General features: G+C 41.0%; 1 protein-coding gene across 3 annotated transcripts in view; it reads right to left on the bottom strand.

The window, feature by feature from the left end:
• The window catches only part of whrnb (whirlin b), a 94,758-nt gene extending 83,243 nt beyond the window's left edge, over positions 1 to 11,515 (bottom strand). Inside the window, exon 1 of one of the 3 annotated variants that reach the window (XM_035955081.2) lies at positions 10,242 to 11,515. In XM_035955081.2, the coding sequence (XP_035810974.1) occupies positions 10,242 to 10,952 (711 nt within the window). In that variant the 5' untranslated portion in view covers positions 10,953 to 11,515. The remainder of the gene's footprint in view (positions 1 to 10,241) is intronic. The other 2 variants (XM_055011668.1, XM_023285230.3) reach the window with 2 other exon arrangements.
• Between the last annotated feature and the right edge of the window lie 730 nt (positions 11,516 to 12,245).

Raw genomic sequence — 12,245 nt, 5'->3', positions numbered from 1 at the left:
CACAAGGACCACCTGATTAGATTTTGGCAGTGATGCGGCTTATAGTCTGGATCCACGGATTTGATCAGAATTTTCCTATCATTGCGAGATAGCATCACAGCGTCACTGTAACTATGACAACAAGTGAACGCTACGTCAGCTGCCTGCTGACAATCACATGACTGCGATCCTACTACAAATCAACCGTTGCGGACTTATTGGGACTTATCTGTCGGAAATCATACAAGGAACAATTGATTATATTGTGGGGGTTGTAAAAAGGATTTTCCTGCAGCGGTCTTTCCCGCCAGGGTAACCTCTCTCTCCCACTTAACTCACATACTTGCTCGTCAGTACACCTCAGCCAGCGGCCAATAGGATCACACGGTTATCAGAAGTATAATTGATTGAGTGGAAACAGGAGAAGAAGTCGGACATACCGTCGTTTGGGAATACAGTGCTGCACAGAATATACATAGTTGGAGTTGTGTGTTTTCTCTAAACCCGTGAGTTGCCAAAACTAACTGTTTATGTGGAGTTATACTCTTCTGTTAGAGTTAAAATGTTCAAGTAATGCGTACATTGCAGGCCTTGTCTTTACATGTGTTATCTCATTGCTATGTTGTAACTCATTAACCACATACAGCTACTAAGTTAATTGCTAAGGATCATATTTGTGTGAAGTACTCTTTATACCTAATTGTAAAGCTGTAGCTTGTGGATTTATTTGGATTGTTAGGCTAGGCTACAGAGCAGTTTCAGCGTATGACATAACATGCCATGGCCTGTTGAGACCAGCAGAAGGAAGTATTGACTGCAATATGGTAAAGTGTCCACATTTAAAGCAGAGAAGGTTTCATGTTATTGAAGTTATCACAATATGGGTGCAGTTGCTATTTAATTGATGTTACATGCATATAAAGGGGCATTATTACTTAGGTTAATAATCTGGTATGTTTCTCCTTGTAGAACTACACATTACAACTTCAACTAAAGGTGATATCTGCAAGGCAGTGCTTAATAAAGAAGTCAAACTGCAGTGGCATCGCCTCGTGTTTCTGACCAAACAGCACATTTAATCATCTCAACATTGGACAGTGATAAGATCCTGAAATCACTATAACAGGGGTGTTTCTGAGTCCCATCAATACCACTACATATTTAGGTCACATGATTTGGTGTTTGTACATATCGTACACATGCATAACATACGCCTGTGCTCAACGCAAGGTCATTTTTTGTTAAAGATTACAAAATTATACAACGACTGAGCAGCGTTGGTGGACTATGGCACTCTGATTGCTTTTCATGTTTTATATAAAATAACAGACAGTTTTGTGATTTTCAGTTTATGGATTCTCAATTGAGTATGAAAACATCAAATCAGACACGGATTCAGCATGCAGTGGGAGAGACTGATTGTCAGATTATCTCTTAAAGTTACACAGCACACGTGGTCAGCTCCTGGATTAATCCTAGTACTGACTCTAAAAGGATCCATAGTGGTCTTGATTACTAAATATCTACTGTGGATGTTAACTCAACTTAAAAAACAGCATTATTTAAAATATATCTCATAGAATTATGCCATTTCAATATTTAGAATGATTACTAATACATTAAGAAGCTAAAGATTCATTCATAAAACTCAAAAAGCACACAGGACGTGGTACAATCGGACAAACCAAAAACACACCGAATACACAACACACTGCAACTAGCAGCAGTTCGTAGCAGAGCAGGTGGAAGTGGAGATGTTGTTGGGATGGATGTTAAAGGGTAACTACACCACTGTTCAAACGGCAAAAGTGGAGTAAGGGACCAATGACTGCAGGACATAATATGTAATGTCAGTTGAACCAAACCACTGTGAAGTTCCCATCAGATCCTCTCAGGATTAGGTGATTTTTTTATGCACAATAAAAATTATTAGTATTTACATTTTCAGAATTACAGGCCCTTGAAGTACATAAAGGTTGGTCTAAATTTTGCACTTTTTAATTAGGATTATTTTTTCTAGCATATTTGAGCCCTCATAGCTTCATTAGTACATTAGACAGCTATAAAATTTTCATTCATTTGTTAAAAATTGCAACCAAATTGATTTTACACCCACCCTAGGTGTCATAATCTAAAGCCAGCCAAAATCCAAGTTGTGTTCCACACGATTTTTTACTTTCACCAGCTTTGAATAACAAAGTTGGTAATGGGCATATCATGTGATATATCATGGTTTCAGTAACTGCATCAGTTAAATATCTATGGCACGAAGTGACAGAAACAAGCATTGTTCCTTGAACAAATTTGAAAAGGTGCATGTTGGGTAAACTTTCAAGGGACATATCATCATGTGGGATAGGTGGGTAGTCAAAATAAGCTTTACTATGTGGAAGATCTCATTTTTTACCTACATTTTGATACCAGGCTCATCTTGTCGCCATGAGTATTCTGTGTCAAAAAAATTTTCCAATAGAGAAATTTTGCAATTTTGCACCAACATAAAAGCATGAAATTTCAACCCAACGTAAATTAGGAGAATGTACTTAGGAAAACATATAAAATATTATAATAATATTAATATTTTAAAATTCAATAAAAAAAATTATATAATGCCAATTCACAACATATGTCATCTCACAGTGCTTAAGGTGGAGGACCTTATATATTTTAAATATTGAACAGGAAACCCAACAATCCAAAGTTGTGTTTGGATTCCCTATGAGCAAGTAGTTGGCAACGGTGGGAAGGAATCGTAGAAGCAGGTTTTCATTAAATATACTAAAGTTACTGTTCAAAACACCCAGCCGATTCTGAGGGTGTCCACAGTGAGGCACTGATTGACATTTTATATAATCACCCTACTGAAAATACTGAATATATAATCAACCCCTGTTAATGTGCTATCTCCTAATATTTATTAGGATTTATTATTTATCTTTTGCAAAATGATGATCCTCTGTTTGTCTGTAGCACAGTAGGCTAAAGAATGTTATATTGCTGTTGCATGGGAATTTTTTCTTTCAAGCATTCAACAATATCTTTGGAATTAGTTTTTCTGACTTTACATTCATTCTTTGGATTGTTTTCTTTTGCTCTTTACCACCATAGATGGTTGTTACTTCGCCAAGGAACACGGCAGAGTTATGTGACGATCGCCGTACATTTGTCTGTCTCTTAATCTTTCTTTGCACAACATTACTCAAAAACGAAAAAATGGATTTGCATGAAATGTTCAGGAGAGATCAGAAATGACACAAGGAACACCTCATTAGATTTTGGCAGTGATGCGGCTTATAGTCTGGACCCACGGTTTGTTAAAGATTTCTGTATGACTGTGATAGCGGCACGGCGTCACTGTAACTATGATAAGTGAATGCTATATCACCTGCTTCACATGATTGCGATCCACCGCTGCGGACTTATCAGGACTTATATGTCGGAAATCATACAAGGACTGAGCAGCCTTGGTGGACTTCTGTGCTCTTCTTGTTTAGTTGTAGCACACCAGACTCCAGCCAGTTCTATTGCATTCACTCTGTTGGGGTCATATCTGATTATCCTTTTAGATCAAGTCTGTCTTTGTTTAAGGAGATTCTGAATATCAGGTTCAGGTAGGTTTTCTTTGGGTCCCCATAGGATGAGGTCCAACATTTTTTTCTGCAGGTTTTGAGACTGACATGGCTGATGCTAGCAGACAGTACTGAATAAATTGTGCTATTTTGTGACGTGAGTTTCATTTTGGAAAAACCTATCTAGTGATAGCATTTTGAAAACTTCCAGGCTCTGCTTCAGTTTCGTTGTGCTATATGTGACTGTAATAAAGCCTGGCAATCCAGAAGGAGTTTTTATGCTTTTTTAAGTTTTAATCTTATCAAACAACTTCAGTATTTCAATAATATATCTCTTATGTCACTGTGACAGTGTTTTCCTTTTGGCATTTATATATATTAACTGTCTTTTTGTGAGCTTCCTAGATAAAGGTCTTGGCCTTCATGCCTGCTGGTGTGTAATTAACATTAAGTTTAGAGGTTTGTTTATTCATGAGTTTTGAGATTTCAGCACACAGAGCTCCAGGCTGCAACTCTTGTTCCTAGAATGGATGGAGGAAGAGGAGGAGGAAGAGGAGGAGGAGGAGAAAGAATTTGGTTTTTGCCAGTTCACATCTATTTTGCCTAAAGGAAAATGCTTTCATTGTGTGCATGTGTGCAAATCCATAAAAAAAAAGGCTAACTTGTGCACAACAACGCGTTCCACATGTGTGCATGTGCATTGTATTTGGGAACAGGAGAAAGCTATGATCACAGAACAGCTGAGCCTAATTTGTTGTCAGTTTTTAAAAAAGCAACGTAGAGCAGCATAGACTGACATGATATAACAGGAGACAGGTGTTTTTAAAAAAAAAAAAAAAACCTGACTCAATCTGTGAGTCACCCTTTGATATAATGAATATTATGTAATATGTCATTTGGATCACATGAATCTCAAGTATCCATTGTTCTATTAGTATTAGTGATAGTAAAATTATACCCACGAGTCTCCAGTGTATATTTGGTATGTTGTACTTAAAGGGTACTCCATCATTTTACACAATTGTGTATCAAACTGCATTTACATGCAGGTCTTCTGAGTATCTGGAGGAGCTTTGCCAAGTTTGAGAAAGTAATCCCTAATAATATTGCAATGACATCTGGGTTATCTCAGTTTGGGCTTAGGAATTTAACATTTAGCTTGTATCCAAATTCACTCTCTTATTCACTACTATTTCCTATTTAAAGACACTAAATTCAGATTTCAGATATTTGCTACTCAACACAATTTCCCTTTCCATGGGAGGATATGAAAATCTCATGACAGGCAACATCTTCCCAGGCTATGAAGAGAAACAACAAACTGGGAATCCAGAGAAGTTCAGTCTAAATTACAGCAACTGCTGAAGCTGAAAAGAGAAGCACCTCTGTATGATATTGAAATCCAGGGAAGACTGGATGAGCAACTGAACGAGGAAAGCAAATCCAGAGGACAAACCAAGAAACTACGAAAAGCCATGTTGGAACTGCAGGCTTCCAGCAATCAACCACCAAAGCTGGCAAACACAGCTAGACATGGCATAGCAGAAAGACTGGATCAGCTTGAAACCTTCATGATCCAGATGAAAGAAGAGGTCCAGGGCAAGAGGAGTCACATGAAAGCACTACAGAACCAGCTCACTGATGCAGTTAAATACATAACTGGCCTAAGCCAAGAACTAAGGTTGAATCAAGACCAACTCCTGAACCTCAGGCCAGAACAGCAAGCTGACAAGGAGGAGCTGAACATGGTGCAGAATAAACTGAAGCCAGTCTATGACCTAATACGGCAGTGTCAGGCAAAGTCAGTACCCTTAAGCTGAACTGCATCACCGATCCAAAGTCAGATGCCTGGTGCTGAAGCTCACCAGGGCAATGTGCGGGAAGGCCAACATTCAGAAGATGTCCACATAAATCAAATAAGAAACATACAGCGAAGGAAAAGCCTACAGATCCTCATCACAAGTAAGAGTATTGGACAAAGAACTTAATAAATTGGAACGCTTTCATCGCAAGTCCTTCAAGGGGCTTTGACATCCACACATCTATGACATTGACTTCCACCTAGGAAGACTCAACCAGGCAACCAGCCACGACGGTCTCTACCTAATCAGGATAACCTCCACTCCTGAGGTGTGCAGCTTTCTCAATTGCCAGCCAGACAAGATCAAAGCCAACTTCAAGCTGCTACATGAAGAATTGATAAAAGAATTTGACGATCCAAAATTAGAGCATGGTTTGATCACTGCACTGAATATCAAGTAGGGCAGAAAAGAAACTTCTCAAGCCTACTACAGTCGTCTTCGCAAATCCTACTTGTCTGACAAAAAACAACCCAAAACTGACGGCTAGTATCTTAAACACTGCAATGAAATGAAAGTGAGAATCAGAAAACCAAAAATATTATTGTTGCTGGTTCAGTAAATAAATTAAATTTAGTGACAATTAGTGCATTCTACATATCTACATTCAAGGACTGAATTGCACTACCATTATAAAGTGGTAAAGTTGTAAATTATCAGCTTTACAGTGTCTAAACAAATGTTTTCCCCAATGGAAATGTTCCCCTTTTCTTACTTTTGAACAATGAATCATGGTCAACATGATTTCAATTTATTTGCAACAAATTTTAAAAAAAGACTTTCATGTCAAGATAGAAACAGATTTATACAAAGCAAAATCGATAAAAAAACGAAATGTAAAATAGGTGATGGCAGGTTGCAGAAAGGGTTTTTTTGTCTGATGAGCCCAAACATTAGAGTAGATGCTATGTTTGGCAGACACAAAACTCTGTACATCATCAGAAACGCATTCTCCACTTTGAAGCATAGTATAGGGCAATCCTGGAGGACAAAATTATGCAGTCCTGCAAGAGAGCTGTTACTGATGAGAAGATTTGATTTCCAGCAAGACAATGAGAGAATATAAGCATCTAACAAGAGGTGAGTATCCCTCTGACCTCCTATACAGCTTCTGCTGCTGCTGCTAACTTTGCATCTTGACAGCAGCTTTTTGTCACAGCTTCCAACTGTTGCCACCACAACTTGCTCTTGCCTACCTTTCAGACAAGGTGCAGTTCGTCTTGGACGAGCCTCTTAACTTTGCATTCAGCAAAACCAATTTGGCAGCAAAAAAAATGTGATTATTTCAAAAATGACAAGTAATATTATTGATAAGACATACATTTATTTTTCTAAAAGGATGATAATTAATTTTTAAAATGTACTGCCGGTCAGTTAACAGAGGGCTGCTGAGATGAGACAGTTTTCTGTCCAGCTTTGGTCTTTGATGCTGACCTAGCAGATCCCAAGAGTTCAGGGTTACTCACTCACTAGTGTGACTCACTGGATGTAGGATGTGGGTATAAAGCACGCATCATTTCAGTCAGCTTATTCCTTCCTACCATGAACTGTGTGCTACCATTTTCTTCACTACAGGAAACAACAATAATAACCTACACCTTACACCTACGTGTCACATTGAAAACTTCAAATTTTGCCAAGGATTTGGATTGTGCAAAAAAAAAAACAGCCCATCTAGGTTTTTACTAGGTTTTGACAGTATTCATCTCCCTGCATGCAAATATTCCAACACAACACTGAAGGGACATCCTTCACTTAGCCCTGTACAACTTAGTTCTGTAAATACAAACGAACCAGAGACTTCTCCCTACAGCAGAACAATAGTGTGGTCCAGTCATGTCACTATTTTCTACAGAATGGATTAGCTGACACTTACTACTTACAGCTATCTAGCCACTCCTCAACTTGATGGCTTCTTTTCCAGCCAGTAGGAATTTCATCCAGTTTAGCTTTGTACAATCCTACCACTTAAATGCTTGTGGCTTCCAAGTGAACCATTTAAAAAGAGCAGCTGCTTCACAGTCCACTAGGTTTATTTACTTTCTATAGCTGCTTCTGGTACCTCTAAAATGTGTCAGCCACAAGCAAAACACACCACATGTTCTGCTGTTGGCTGCAATTGTAAACACAAAACTGGACAAGTTCCTTTACTAGCAGGACAAGCTGGTAAAGAAGGCTGGCAATCCATGTCAGATAACGGTGTCTGACAACAGAAACAGAACAAGTATGAAATAGTGACCAAAATGCTAAACCGCTGATTTTATACATAGACGTTACAGACAGCGACTGTTGTGAGGATTCAGCAACATTTCCATGTCAAATGATTGATGAGGCAGGCTACCATGTGATTAACTGTTTTGCTGCTGTCAATCACAGATGCAGAAGTAGTCTTCTTCCTGAAGGAGGTGTGGACAGCAACAGCTCAGTTTTATTTAAAGCTGCAGACACTGAAAGAGTGCATTTAGAAGGACCAAAATCAGGGTTATGCAGTCATGGCAAAATTAATTATCTCTGTGACATTTTGAGCTGAATATTGAAAGACATATTCTGGAGACGTGAATCTTTCATGAATTTACTGAAAAGGGACACAATTTGGGGGCTGCACAGTGGTGTAGTGGTTAGCACTTTCACCTTGCAGCAAGAAGATCCCTGGTTCATGTCCTGGCTTTCCCTTTCTTTCATCTTTCTGCATGGAGTTTGCATGTTCTCCCTGTGCATGCGTGGGTTTTCTCCGGGTACTCCGGCTTCCTCCCACAGTCCAAAAATATGCTGAGGTTAATTGATTATTCTAAATTGCCCGTAGGTGTGAACGCGAATGTGTTTGTTTGTCTGTATAAGTAGCCCTACGACACACAGAGGATTAAGCGGTGTATAGAGAATTGATGGATGGATGGATGGATGGATGGATGGATGGATGGATGGATGGATGGGACACAATTTGGGACCTTTAATTGTGGGCTGTAGTTCAGCAGTCAGACACTAATTTAGCTTTAAATCAAGCTAACAGCTATCCACCACAATCACTGTCTTGTCAAACAAAATCACTGCAGCAGAGATGTGGTTTTACAGACGCATGCTACGTATATCTGATATGGCCAGAATAAACAATGAAGATGTTTTAAAATGACTAAACTCAAATTATACACTATTGAACAAAATCAGGAAACGGCAAGGAACATTTTTTGGGCATATCATAAGGAAACAGACCCTGGAATATATTGACACAACTGGAACAATTAATGAGAAGAGAGGACAAGGCACATAGAGAATGAAAGTGATAGACGGTCTGACATCATGGCTACATATGGAACGGGCAACAGTCACAATTCAGAAAGCAAAATATTGGATTAGATGAGAGAAATGATCGTAAGCGCTGAATGGCATGGCACTTGATTGATTGAACAGCAGCTATGTTTTCTAGTGATGGATTTGAAGTCGCAGTACTTGATATTATGTTCAGCTGCGCTGACATATTTCTAATGTTACAATCAAGTTTGACAGTTTCAGCAAGAAATACTCATGGTGTATATCAGACATGATTGAGGTAAGGGTCTTTTGCTCAATGTGTGACACAGAGGTAGCTTATCTGAGTGTCACTGACTCTCACACAACAACTTGGTCACATCTTCAGCTCTGCTGTGTCACAACTCCGAATCTTAGGTCAACTCGGGGTTTGTACACACTTGTTTAGGGATGTGTGGAGTTAAAACTAAACAGCAGCACAAATTCTGCACACTGTGGCAACAGTCGACGAGGGAAGCAACTTTCAAATGACATATCTGATGAGACAAGTGCAAGAATGCAAAAAATAATCTGGGTAGGGACGGGAATGAGAGCATACAGTTCCTGTAAGAGACTCATTCCTCTTGAATGAGTTGTTCACAAACATCACACAATTAACAAATGACCCAAACTTTATGGAATCTAGGCTAGAAAGAAAGTGTCCATACTTTCAAATGACAAAAAAAGCATGCTTTATCGTGTCTCTCAAGTGATACAATGTTTATTTTGCATTCCTATTTACTTGAAATATTCTTTTTCTGTAGGTTTTTGGATTTGTGTGGCACAAACGGAAATCTGTCTGTCTCAACTGTATTGGCATGGAAGCAAGATCACAGAGACAGACACCTCAAAACCTGAACAAACCAAAACTGTCTGCACGGCTACAAACTACTAGAAGTATGCCTCATAATACAATACAGTACAATACAATGACTTTATTAATGCCTGTATGTCTATATGTTGAGTGAACTAACCCTTAAAAATACACGTTTGATGATTTACATAATACACCCCCATTAAAGAATATAGAACATTGTCTGGAGTTTAGGTTTTTTGTCATTTCTATTATCTGCACATGCCATGGAGTCATTTTATTCAGTCACCAAATTCAGCTGCAGAATTCCCACACTGCTCCCTCAGAGTAAAATAATCAAGGACCTCTGGTTTTTTAAGGGGAGAGAGAAAGGTCTCCATCCCATCTGCAGTTTATTTTTAGTTTGCTGTGCCTGCAGCCACAGAGCATTATGCCACAGTCAAGTAGAGTTGAAGAGAGAATAAAAAAGGAAATGGCAAGACAGGACGCTGCTTGCAAGTGGACCTGAGGGCCCCCTAGAGAAGGCAGCACTGTCACAAACAATCGCTGTTTTTTCAGGGCAGCATGGCATGGCCCAGTGCTTCTGTAGTAGCCTAATGCATGTTCTCTCAGCCCGAAGCAGAGCGTTTTTACTTCTGCACAAATGTGAGAGGGGCTCACACACACACACACACACACACACACACACACTTACTGGATTCTTCTTCCTATAAGTAACTATCATAGTTAGCATCCTACCTTCACCGCCTCTATGTGAGTGACACTGTCGAACATCATGTCGTTGGCGGTCACTATCTGGTCTCCGACCTTCAGTCCCTCTCTCTCGGCCGATGATCCCGGCTCCACCAGGGACACGTAGATCCCCACGCCGTGCTCTGAACCCCCGCGGATGCTGAAGCCCAGACCCTCGTGGCTCCTGGAGCGCGTCAATGTTACTTTGTGCACGTCTCTATAGGGGCCCTCGCAGAACTGCGGAGCCACTGGAGTCGAAAGCTCCGCGCCGGCGGTGGAACCGTCCGGACAGCCCGACTTGAGGGTCTGCTCGTGGACGGAACTGACATATTTCTGCAGAGTTGAATCGCCCTCGTCTCCGAAGTCCTTCGCGGTGCTGTTGTTGCAAAGCAGGTCCGTCTTCAGGTAGAGCCCCTCAGACGTGTACTGGTCGAACAACAGCTGGTCGGACCTGGGAATGACCAGACGCAGCATGGGCAGCAGCTGTCGTTTTCCGGGCGTGTTGAGAATCACTTTGAGAGTTTGGACCAGGTCGAAGACGTTGCGCTTGGAGTGGTACACATTGAGACAGTGGATGAAGTGTTCTCTCTCCACGTCGCTAAGGAGAACGTTGAGAGCGTTGTGGAGCCTCCGGACGTTTGCCGAGAGCGCACGGCCATCCAGGCCGGCCGAGTTCACCGATGTGTTGAGCGTAACGCGCTCCAGATCAGCGCTCATCCTACAACATAACGGGGAAGCAGCGCGTCGTACAGATGTGAGGACGGATCGGACATTTGGTAAAGCGCTGTTCAAGTTGATCCGCACGTTTCAAAGTAAAACATGAAGCAGCTAATCACGCATCCAGCAACTTCAACAGGTGATCGGTGATCTAGGCGCGTAACGGCGCAAACAGTGTGTCACCCCGAAACAGAGCGCTCTCCCGGCTGCTGCTCGCATCTTCTGGCAGTGAACTAAGCAAAAATGTTACTGTCCTGTTCCATTTCTATTGCATGCACAACACAATCGCTGTCTTCGAGCCTCGACGATTCAAACAGTGTCCTGTGTAATATCTGAAACCCGGCAGATCAACCTCCATAGAAAACTGTCCTTACCGCTGTGTACCAGAAGACATGTAACCTGCTTCATGTCGATTCTGTCCATAAACTAACTCCAGAGTCCGTCTGCTTTCTCCACCGGAGCGCTCTCTTTGCGCAACTGACAGGGAGCGCTGAATTGGACCCTCTCAGACCATTTATGTCTAGGAAATGACGCAGGTGTGTGTGTGTGTGTGTGTGTGTGTGTGTGTGTGTGTGTGTGTGTGTGTGTGTGTGTGTAGGAGGGTAGGTGTGTGTACGCGCGGCTCTGTGCGTGTGTGCGTGTGTGTGTGTTGCTTAGAAACTGACTACTTGCCCTTATTTAAATAACTATTCTTGGCAAGGCGTTACCTGATGTTTGTGTAAGCAAGAATAACGAGCTCACAAAGAGGCAAAATTGCAAAAATCCACGTATTTCATTTCAAAGTTGTTGTTGTTTTTTTTTTTTTGTACCAAAGCAGGCGAATCCCTGCTTGGGATAATCTTTCTGGACAACCCAAACACATATGATTAGAACAATGTTTGGCCTGCTTCATCTGGATGTGGATGACAGAGGGTGTCAGCTTGTCAGCCTTTAAGCTGATCAAGCTGCATTATAGCAGAGTCCTTGTCATAACCAGCGCTTATGGCTATTTTTAAACTGCTATTTATAGGAGCCCAGAGTTGTCTTCCTCCTTCATGACAGTAATGAGCTCCTTCTGTCTGGCCTGTTTGCATAATGAGAGTCCCAGGATACATTCAGGCCACGCCAGGGTGCTGTTGAAAAAACAGGTTCCTGACACAATGCAGCAAATCTGACCTGGGAGCAGTTTGGTCTCTGCAGTTAAACACAAGAGTCACATAAATACCTGTACATCTCATCGCATCAGCATTTTTTGTGGAGACTCTGTGGAATGAGCCTGTTGCCACCCACTGTCTTCAGTTTGCTTGTTGACTT

The sequence above is a fragment of the Amphiprion ocellaris genome, chromosome 6 (assembly GCF_022539595.1).
Source record: "Amphiprion ocellaris isolate individual 3 ecotype Okinawa chromosome 6, ASM2253959v1, whole genome shotgun sequence".
In the NCBI taxonomy this organism is placed as follows: domain Eukaryota; kingdom Metazoa; phylum Chordata; class Actinopteri; family Pomacentridae; genus Amphiprion; species Amphiprion ocellaris.
Note: the sequence above shows the minus strand (reverse complement) of the source record. Positions and strands in the feature narration are given on the sequence as shown.